At 36.7% G+C, this 11,212-nt stretch overlaps 1 protein-coding gene across 1 annotated transcript; it reads left to right on the top strand.

Moving 5' to 3' along the window:
* The first annotated feature begins 2,764 nt into the window (after positions 1 to 2,764).
* On the top strand, positions 2,765 to 5,716 carry LOC132615637 (vetispiradiene synthase 3-like). Its single transcript, XM_060330255.1, has 7 exons — positions 2,765 to 2,924; positions 3,251 to 3,518; positions 3,760 to 4,132; positions 4,224 to 4,438; positions 4,806 to 4,948; positions 5,054 to 5,299; positions 5,387 to 5,716. Exons 1-7 carry the CDS (start codon positions 2,811 to 2,813, stop codon positions 5,681 to 5,683), a joined length of 1,656 nt encoding a protein of 551 aa, XP_060186238.1. The 5' UTR covers positions 2,765 to 2,810; the 3' UTR covers positions 5,684 to 5,716.
* The last annotated feature ends 5,496 nt before the right edge of the window (positions 5,717 to 11,212 follow it).

Below are 11,212 nucleotides of genomic sequence, written 5' to 3'. Positions count from 1 at the left end.
ATTTATAAGCACATAAAATATTGGTATATATAACTTGGAAAGGTATCACCAAAACTAAGATGATTCAAAAATTTAGTTTACTTTTCTTAGTTAGACCGTTGAACAGTGGCGGAGCCAGGATTTTCAGTAAGGGGGTTCAAAAATATAAAGAGGTAAATATACAAGAAGCTAAGGGGGTTCAACACCTTACATATATACATAAAAAAATAATTTTAACCTTCAATATACACTGTAATTTTCTGCCGAGGGGGTTCGGATGAACCCCCTCAACTACACTTGGCTCCGCCCCTGCCGTTGAACTGTTGAAGGCCACAAGTATTTCGAAAACAATATAACAAGTTACCTACCAATTTATTTTTAAGATTAAAAGTCAGAGTTTGGTTTCTTAAATATGTTGCTAGAACTCATAGATAGAATTTTTACATGGCATGCCGCCTTTTTACTATTTGAATTTCTAAAATAACTTCCAACATAACTTAAGTAAATGTAATTCAAAAGAAAAGGAAAAATAAGTTTGTAACCTCATTCAACAATGAAATTATACTTTAATGACATCACTCATTATTTGCCAAGTTTGTTAACCACTCATTTTTTTCTAATATTATTAGCAGGCCATATAGTTTCAAAAACTATAATAACGCAAATACGCTAAATGAAGAAAATAGAAAACTACGAGCAATTACACGGATCAATAAGTCAATACCACATGTTTAATTAAAGCCCCACATATGACATCTTATAATTCCGTTAAAAGGAAGAGAATTTTTTAATCGAAAAGAGTAATCGGGTTCAATAGGTGAAATGAGGGACATTTTAACCCGAAAATTAAGCAAACAACTATTACATCCAAAGAAGAAAAGAAAAAAAATGCGAGTTTGAGGTAAAATTTGCTTGGTATATTAAGAAGAAGTAAGAAGAAATACACAAATGGTTCCAGAAATATACTGTAGTTGATAGAGACAAAAAGAAAAAGAGTCAATGTTCCAGAAATAGTCTTGTAAGTTGTAAACAACTTTACAAGCACATTTGAGATAAGTTAGAACAATGGTTACGGAAACTAATCAACCTCATTATCTTTAGAATTTTTGTATTTCAATATTATTAACATTTTACTAATATAAACTAATACGAAAAGTACTAGTAGTTGTTTTTCTTTCTCCGTATTATCTCAATTGTAGTATTTCCCACATTTTAAATTATGTAAATCTATTTCTCTTATAGTCCGTTTAAAAAAGAATAATTTCTTTCTTTAGAAGCAAATTAATTTAAACTTTTCATTTATTCTTAATGAGAAGCTTTATAGCCTCACGAATGTTATAATATGCTTAAGATTACGGGTTTCAAAAGACCTTTTCTCTTTAATGAAATACGTGCACAGTCAAATAACTTCACATAAATTGTAATGGAGGGAGTATTATTTTAGAGAGACGAAAGTAAATACACTCTAATAATTAAAAGAAAGATGAATAGCACTTTTAGTCCCTATGTTAATGGTATATTATGATTTTAGTCCTCGTGTTGTTCAACTTACTACTATTGACCTTCAATTATAGCAAGTGAGTGATTTTAATCCTTCAACTAACGAACCCTAAATATTCTAACAGAAAGTTAATTTTACTGAGGGTCAGTTCCGGTATTAAATCAAGAATAGCTCTTGCAAGGTTCGTTGTTATACCACGCGTAATCGGATCTGCTTTTTGCATATCTCTATTGGGACCCTATTCACCACTGCCTATAATTTCTCATTCTGCGGGATACTTTCATAAAGGCAAAAAAAGTCACTTAACAAGATCTAACCATCTTTGTTGTCAGTAGAAGTCTGCATCTTTTTCATATAACTCTTATTCTAATTTAAGTGAAGAACTTGGTCAGCAAATGTATTTTCTAATAGCAATCCAATGCAGTTGAAGGCACTTTGAAATCCACTAAATTTGGAGGTGAAGAAAATATCAAAGAGGGTTGGTTTAAGCAGCATTCTCAGGCTACAAGAAAGAGCTTATTTTTGCGTGGGAGGGGGAAAGGGGTTCGATTTGTGGCGGTTCACCACAAACAACAAGATAAGTAGAAACTTTGCATTTGCAAATAATGATGCACACGAGGAAGTTCGCTGAAATATAGAAAACAAAACATTGATCCAAGATTGGAGGATTCAAATTGGAAAAAGATTCATCCATAAGAAGCAAACAATTGGTGCAGTTGATCTTCAACCAGCAAACCAGAAATTTAATACCGGAATTGACCTTCAGTAGAATTAACTCTTTATTAGAATATTTAGGGTCTGTTAGATGAAAGATTAAAATCACTCACATGCTATAATTGAATGTCAATAGTAATAAGTTGAATAACACAAGAACTAAAATCATAATATACCATTAACATAGGGACTAGAAGTGCTATTCAAGGAAACTTTATCATATACAAATCCAAAAGGAATCTTGTTTAATCCCTCTTTAATAAGAAGTTTATAAACGTATATAAAATATCCGTATATATAACTTGGAACGGTATCAACAAAACTAAGATGATTCAAAAGTTTTAGTTTACTTTTCTTAGACCTTTGAAGGTCACAGGTTATCCACCAACAATTTAACTCCCCTTGTTAATAAGACTCATAGATTAATTGAATTTGTATATGGCTTGCCGCCTAACACTACCTGAATTTCTAAAATGTGTTTCTCTCACATTTTAAATTATTCTAATTTCCTCTATATAAATAGTGATACCAATGACAAAAGACTAAGCAAAAAACACTGAAAACCCAACATCGAATAAGTTTTCAGATTTTGCAAGTATACCAAAATATAGCAACAATGACTTCATTGACTGGAAATGTAAACCATGAAGATGGGATTTTTCGACCAGAGGCTAATTTCTCTCCTAGTCTTTGGGGAAATACTTTTAGCTATTCTACTATGGATAATCAGGTAATATATATATATATATATATATATATATATATATATATATATATATATATATATACTGTCAAACCTCTTTATAACGACGCTGTTTGTTCAAATAATTTTTGACTGCTATAGCGAGATGTTGTTATAAAGAACATATAATATAACATAACTATGAAAGTCCGTTTCAAATAATACTTGACCGTTATAATAAAATATTGTTATAAGAATAACCATTATAGAGATGTCTGATTGGATATGCTTCTTTAGTTATTTCTTGGTAAGCCTTTTTCATTCTTTACTATTAGCTTTGACAAAATTACTAACATTGAGCATTGCATTTACAGGTATCCGAGAAAAATATAGAGGAGATTGAGACCTTGAAAGAAGAAGTCAGGCACATGATAATAAGTACTACTAACAATGACACCATAGAGAAAATACATTTGATTGACACTCTTGAATGCCTTGGTATTTCATATCACTTTGAGGAGGAGATTGAAGATCAAATAAGCAAGATGTTTGATCTAAATGTCATCCATGAAGAGGATGATCTATACAAGGTTGCTCTATATTTTCGATTGTTTAGGCAACATGGCTATCCGATCTCTTCTGGTATGTTTATATGCACATCTTACAAGTTTTCTTTCGATGAATGTCTTAAGTTTGTCTTACATAATTGTTGAACTAGCTCAAAAATAGTCTTAATAACATGGTGACATATTTTTCGTTTTGGGGAAAGTCGCCACGGTTTCCCTATCCATACCTATACATAGTTTTTTTTTTCAACAGCCAATGTGAGACTTTGTTCACATCCTCAACAATAACTGACGTAATGAAATATTTTGTAAATTAGATCATTTCAACCAATTCAAGGACAACAACGGAAACTTCAAGGAAACTCTACTTACAGATGCAAAGGGTCTGCTAAGTCTGTATGAAGCGGCACATGTTAGGGGACATGAGGATGTCATATTAGAAGAGGCCCTTATTTTGGCAACATCACATCTTGAAAGTATAGCACCTACCTTAGATTCTACTCTTGAGAAACAAGTAACACATGCCCTAATGCAATCTCTTCATAGAGGCATCCCAAGAGCTGAAGCACACTTTTACATTTCAATATATGAGAATGTGGATTCAAGAAATGAAAAGCTACTGAGGCTTGCAAAACTAGATTACAATTTGTTGCAAATGCTACACAAGGAAGAGCTTAGTGAACTAACATTGTAAGTTATTTTGAGTTTGTGCTTTTCATTGGAGTATTATATTGTAAGTATTATTTAAGCTAACTAAATATTAATCTTACTTATTTTGAAGGTGGTGGAAAGATTTGGATCTTGCGTCTAAACTTTCTTATGTTAGAGACAGAATGGTAGAATGCTTTTTTTGGACCGTGGGTGTGTACTTTGAACCTCAATACTCTCAAGCTCGGATTATGCTTGCAAAATGCATAGCTATGATTTCAGTAATTGATGATACATATGACTCTTATGGTACTCTTGATGAACTAGAAGTATTCACGGAAGCGGTGGACCGATATGAATTTTGTCAGATAATTTATCTAGTAATTGAGTTAGCAATTTCATAGTATCTCTAGTCTGATTTTTAACTCTTTATTTCTAAGATTATTTCCTAAAAACTATAAAAATAGAGTTTAAATTATATACATCGTTTGAAAAGAGTTTTTTTTACACAATTAGGTCATCTAAAGAATATTTACAGATAAACTCCTTCAAATGTGATATTTGTAAACTTGAAAATAAGACGAGTTACCTACTATAATAGGTAAAGATGACCTGATTGTATATAATTTAAACTCATAGAAATACTAGATAAAATCCTTACTATGTAATTGATACGTGAAATAAGATACATTAATTAAGGTATTTTTCTATCATTACAGGTGGAATGTAAGTGAAATAGATCGACTGCCAAATTATATGAAACCAATATATACAATTCTTCTCGATCTCTTCGAGGAATATGAAATCGAAGTCAAAATCCAAGATAGATTCAATGGAGTTTATTACGTCAAAGAGGCGGTATGAGACTTAAAACACTAATATATCATCTCCCTTTGATTTTATGAAATTCAAATGTTTTATGAAAGATACAGAAGTTTAATAAATATATTGTTTCTTGACTAGATGAAAGAAATAGTGAGGAGTTACTATATAGAAGCCCAATGGTTCATCAAAGGAAAAATTCCATCATTTAAAGAGTACCTCAGCAATGCACTGATCACTGGAACTTATTATCTACTTGCACCTGCTTCTTTATTGGGCATGAGGTCAACATCAAAGTCCACATTCGATTGGATGATGAATAAGCCTAAAATTGTTGTTGCTTCAGCAGTAATTGGTCGAGTCATTGATGACATAGCTACTTATAAGGTATTGTTATATAAATTTGTACATATATTTTTGCCAACGTATAAACATTGTTTATAACATCTTCATGAATCATGTTTTTCCTTATAGATTGAGAAAGAAAAAGGACAGCTAGTCACGGGAATAGAATGTTATATGCAAGAGAACAATTTATCCGTGGAAGAAGCGAGTGCAGAACTTTCTGAAATAGCTGAAAATGCATGGAAGGATTTGAACAAACAGTGTATTAAGCCTACTTCTATGCCAACTGAAACATTAATGCGTGTTGTAAACCTCACACGTTTAATTGATGTTGTTTACAAGAATAATCAAGATGGATATAGTAACCCAAAGAATAATGTGAAATCTATGATTGAAGCTTTGCTTGTCAATCCCATCAAGATGTAGGGAACTTTGGATGTTCACGAGTCGACATGAAAGATGATCAATGAAATAAGTTGATGTGAATCATTAATGTACTTTATTCAATTTCCATTAATAAGTGACTTGTACTGCACAAAATTTTATAAATTTCAATTATTTTATTGACTAAATTTTCACTCAATTGGATGTATTTGTCGATAAAATTATTTTCGCTCGATCTTCTCTCTTTTTTGTTGACATTTTCACATAGTCCTTTAATACTTATGATTTTATTTGCAATATTTCTACTAAGATATGATTTTCATCATTTGGGTCCCTCGTTTGTACTTTATGGAGGCAACAAATTTCTAACAAGTCTCTGGAAAGTAACAACTCCCCACCCCACCCCCCTCCTCCCTGGCAGCGAACCAGCCCCCCGGCGGGTATAGGGTCCTTTTCCGGCCAGCCTCCTCCTTTTTCTCTCCTTCTCTCTTCTCTTCTCTTCTCTTTTCCTTTCTTTTCTTTGTTTTTTTTTTCTGCCTCTTGTCTCGTTTCGGCACCTGGAAACCTCCGCCAGTGGGTTCCGACGGTGAACAGTACTCCGGCGGTGAACAGTAACTCCAGCGGTGAACAATGTTCGGCGGTGAACAGTAATTCCGGCGGCGAACAGGTTTTTCTGTTTCAAAATTGTTTTCACCTGGAGTTGGTACCTCTGGTGGCTCATATTAATTCATGTGTCTTTTAACCTTGTTAAATCTTTCCTGCTACACATTCTTGACTCTTGACTTTAAATTCTTGCCTTTATTCCTTTAGCTTATAGTGTTATCTCTCTTGTCATAGCAACCTGACTTGCATATAGTCTCTTGATAACTGTGCTTTAGTATTGATTGTTGTTTGTTTTAGATAAATCTTTGATTTGCTTTTATTTCCCTTAGTGGCTATAGTGAGTGATGGTAGACTAGGGTCATGTTCTCGGTCGGGGACGGGGGCTAGGGTTAGAGGGGGTAAGTGGGATCAGGGAGCGTCTAGGTTGAGAGTAGGGTCCTGGAACATTGGGACCTTGACGGCGAAGTCCATAGAGCTAGTTAAGATTCTTAAGGATATGAGGATTAATATAGCTTGCGTCCAAGAGACCAAATGGGTAGGATCTAAAGCTAAGGATGTGGACGGGTATAAGTTATGGTTCTCGGGTAAGTCAATGTATAGGAATGGGGTAGGCATTTTAGTAGATAGTGAGCTAAGGGACCAGGCCGTAGAGTTTAGGAGGGTCAATGACCGGATGATGGCGGTTAAGTTAGTTGTGGAAGGGTTTACCTTGAACATTATTAGTGCTTACGCGCCACAAGCGGGCTTGGACGAGGAGGAGAAGAGGCATTTTTGGGAGGATTTGGATGAAGTGGTGGGAGTTATACTGCCCACCGAGAAGTTATTCATAGGAGGAGATTTCAATGGACACATCGGCTCAACCTCGGGGGTTATGATGATGAGCATGGAGGTTTCGGCTTCGGAGTCAGGAATGGAGGAGGAGTCTCACTTCTGGATTTTGCTAAAGCCTTTGGATTGGTAGTAGCCAACTCGCATTTCCCGAAGAGGGAGCAGCACTTGGTAACCTTTCGTAGTTCGACGGATGCGACGCAGATAGACTTTTTGCTCCTTAGAAAAGAGGATAAAGGTCTTTGTAAAGACTTCAAGGTCATTCCGAGTGAGAACCTTACGACCTAACATAAGCTTTTGGTGATGGATTTGGGGATTACGAGAAAGAAGAGGAAGAGGGTCGCGGATGACCTGCCAAGGATCAGGTTAGGGAGTCTGACTTTGTCGAGTGCCCAGGAGATGGGGGAGAAGTTGATGGCTATGGGGGCTTAGGAGAGTAGGGGGGCCGCGAACAGTATGTGGGATAGGACGGCGAGCTGCATTAGGGAAACAACTAGAGATGTCCTAGGAGTCTTGAGAGGTCGCCGTGGTAGGCGACAAGGGGACTGGTGGTGGAATGGAGAAGTCCAGGGAAAGGTGGAAGCAAAGAAAGTGGCGTACGCGAGGTTGGTAGACAGCAAAGATGAGGAGGAGAAGCGGACGAATAGGGAAAGGTATCAGATTGCGAGAAAGGAAGCGAAGTTGGCAGTTTCGGCGGCAAAAACGGTAGCTTTCGAACGTCTATATGTAGAACTAGAGGAGAAAGACGGGGATAAGAAGTTGTACAGGCTAGCCAAGGTGAGGGAGAGAAAGGCACGGGACCTGGATAGAGTAAAGTGTGTCAAGGACGAGGATGGCAAAGTATTGGTAGAGGAAGCTCTCATTAGACGGAGATGGCAGTCATACTTCCATAAACTCTTGAACGAGGAAGGTGATAGAGACATTGTGTTGGGAGATTTGGAGGACTCTGAGAGGCGTCGCGACTTTGGGTATTGTAGGAGTATAAAGGTGGAGGAGGTTAAGGGTGATGTTCGCAGGATGCGCAGGGGAAGAGCTACCGGTCCTAACGAGATCCCTGGGGAGTTTTGGAAGAGTGCGGGCAGGGCAGGTTTGGAGTGGTTGACTGGATTGTTTAATGTTATTTTTAAGACGGCGAAGATGCCCGAGGAATGGAGGTGGAGTATGATGGTCCCTTTGTATAAGAACAAAGGTGATATTCAAAGTTGCAACAACTATAGAGGGATCAAACTACTAAGCCATACTATGAAGGTGTGGGAAAAGGTGGTGGAGATGAGGGTGAGAAGAGGCGTGTCCATTTCAGAGAACCAGTTCGGATTCATGTCGGGGCGCTCGACTACGGAAGCCATCCATCTTGTGAGGAGACTGGTGGAGCAGTATAGGGAGAGGAAGAAGGACCTGCACATGGTTTTCATCGACCTAGAAAAGGCTTACGACAAAGTGCCAAGAGAGGTTTTATGGAGATGCTTGTAGGCCAGAGGTGTACCTGTAGCGTACATTAGGGCGATCAAGGACATGTATGAGGGAGCCAAGACCAGGGTAAGGACAGTGGGAGGAGACTCGGAGCACTTCCCAGTGGAGATGGGGTTGCACGAAGGATCAGCTCTTAGCCCATTTTTATTTGCTCTAGTGATGGATTGTCTGACGCGGCGAATTCAAGGTGAGGTGCCATGGTGTATGTTATTTGCGGATGACATAGTCTTGATCGACGAGACACGCAGCGGAGTAAACGCTAAGCTGGAGGTTTGGAGAGAAACTCTGGAGTCTAAAGGGTTCAAGTTGAGTAGGACTAAGACAGAGTACATGGAGTGCAAGTTCAGTGACATGACACAGGAGTCTGGCGTGGAAGTGAGGCTTGGTACCCAGGTCATCCCAAAGAAAAGAAGTTTCAAATATCTCGGGTCTATTATACAAGAAAATGGGGATATTGACGATAATGTCTCACATTGTATTGGCGCAGGGTGGTTGAAATGGAGGCTTGCTTCAGGAGTGCTGTGTGATAAGAAGGTGCCACCAAAACTTAAAGGCAGGTTTTACAAAGTGGTTGTGAGACCGACCTTGTTGTACGGGGCAGAGTGTTGGGAAGTCAAGAGCTCTCACGTCCAAAAAATGAAAGTTGCGGAAATGAGAATGTTGCGATGGATGTGTGGGCACACCAGGCGAGAGAGGATTAGGAATGAAGATATCCGGGATAAGGTTGGAGTAGCATCAGTGGAGGACAAGATGAGGGAAGCGAGGCTGAGATGGTTTGGGCATGTGAGGAAGAGAGGTACAGATGCTCCAGTGCGGAGGTGTGAGAGGTTAGCTATGGATGGTTTCAGAAGAGGTTGGGGTAGGCCGAAAAAGTATTGGGGAGAGGTGCTGAGACAGGACATGGCGCAGGTTCAGCTTACCGAGGACATGACCTTAGATAGGAGGTTTTGGAGGACTCAGATTAGGGTAGAAGGCTAGCAGGTAGTCGCTGTTTGATCTATAGTCTATTGTCCTTTGTTTCTTGCTACTATATGTGGTTTATTGTACTTCGATTATCTTATTTATCTGTGGTAGCTGCTGCTCCCTTTTTTTTTTTCTTTTTCAGACTGCTCTATTTTGACTTATTCGCTTTCTTTAGTTTCATTTGCATTTTGCTTTGAACTGCTTCTGCTTATCTAACCTTTCTCGTTGTGATTTCTCTTGAGCCGGGGGTCTTTCGGAAACAGCCTCCCTGTCTTCGGAGATAGGGGTATGGTCTGCGTACACTTTACTCTCCCCAGACCTCACATTGTGGGATTTCACTGGGTATGTTGTTGTTGTTGTTGTTGTTGTTGTTTTAAGTCTTATCTAAAATACTACTATATGGCATGCTCGTGCTTAGCACAAACCTAATGTTTTGTAATGCTTTGATCCATAGTTTTTACTGAGGAGCCGTTTTGACATGATTTGAAATTGAAGTTTTTGTTTGGACATGTAATTTTGATTTCTTAAGTTGTATTTTTTCTCATAGATATAAACAATCATACAAGTTGTGAAAACCATCAAAACTTTCTCAATTCTTATATTATCTCACCAAATGAGCAAATCATAGTTCATAACAAAATTAATACGCTACTAGAGGACCTTTCTAAAAATATAACATCAACTGATCGAACTTTAGTTCAATAAAAATGAAAATTGAACATGAGTTGTAGTGTAACTACTCTTAATATAATCCTCTCACATGGTTGGTAAAGGTAAATTTGTTACAAATATACTATCAACTTGCAGATCTTTTTAAATATTTGATATAAATGGTTAGTAAATATATCTACCGACTTATGATTTTTTTTTACAAAATATAAACTTATGGGTCAAGTTTTACAATTAAGAAAATTTGAAATTATGATTTGGAATCCCAAATTATACCTTTTTAGAGAATTTGAGATTTAAAATCATGATATGAAGTTGAAATTTTATGCAAATTGCATAAACGAATGCTCATTTAAAATCAAACCCCTACTAACTTGGTGAAATCGTTTGTAACTTGTGTGGATGGTCAATGTTGAGTTTGTAGGGATTCATACTCGTTTTGGGTCAGGGTTGACTTTTATTTACTACTTCTTCTTTTTAAGTTCTCAATTAATTTGGTATTTGTCTGCCCTAGTGCGTGTCTTTTCAATTCTCACCCACTCTTAGGTTTGGTGGGTTGCAAGTTTTAGAAACTTTTAGTTTTGTGGACCAGAGCACTTCAAATCATGTTTTAGGTAAGTTCTTATATTTTAATGTTCCTCTTAATACGTTTCGGTAGCTATTGGCGTATTGGTTATTTAAGTTTACAAAGTAAATTTACGTAAATTAGTTTGTTAAACATATATAAATTACTATTTAGTGACTGTACAACAACTCATAATTTTTCATGCATGGATATCTTAAGGAGGTGAGGTTGTAGGAAATGACAGTCCTTGTATTAACGTTGTTGCTGCGTAGTGGTGTAGGTGCATGTCAAAAAATAAAAAATAAAAACAAGAACCATATTCTGTCACTACTATTTTTTACTAATATAAATAATGCAATAATATTTCAGATTAATCGACTTAAAATATTGAATCTAAGCCGGAAGCAACTCTACCTTTTAATATATTAAGATGTATATAAGTTAATTACAAACTCTAGACTTTTGACATTACA

This window comes from Lycium barbarum, chromosome 10, assembly GCF_019175385.1.
Source record: "Lycium barbarum isolate Lr01 chromosome 10, ASM1917538v2, whole genome shotgun sequence".
Classification (NCBI taxonomy): Eukaryota; Viridiplantae; Streptophyta; class Magnoliopsida; order Solanales; family Solanaceae; genus Lycium; species Lycium barbarum.
The sequence above is the reverse complement of the archived record's forward strand: the minus strand, read 5'-3'. Positions and strand labels throughout refer to the sequence as shown.

Excerpts from the sequence above, each read along its gene's own strand:
- LOC132615637 (XM_060330255.1), top strand. The coding sequence starts at position 2,811 with ATGACTTCATTGACTGGAAATGTAAACCATGAAGATGGGATTTTTCGA. Across the intron at positions 3,519-3,759 it reads TGGCTATCCGATCTCTTCTG|ATCATTTCAACCAATTCAAG; the intron begins GTATGTTTATAT and ends TTTGTAAATTAG. Across the intron at positions 4,133-4,223 it reads GAGCTTAGTGAACTAACATT|GTGGTGGAAAGATTTGGATC; the intron begins GTAAGTTATTTT and ends CTTATTTTGAAG.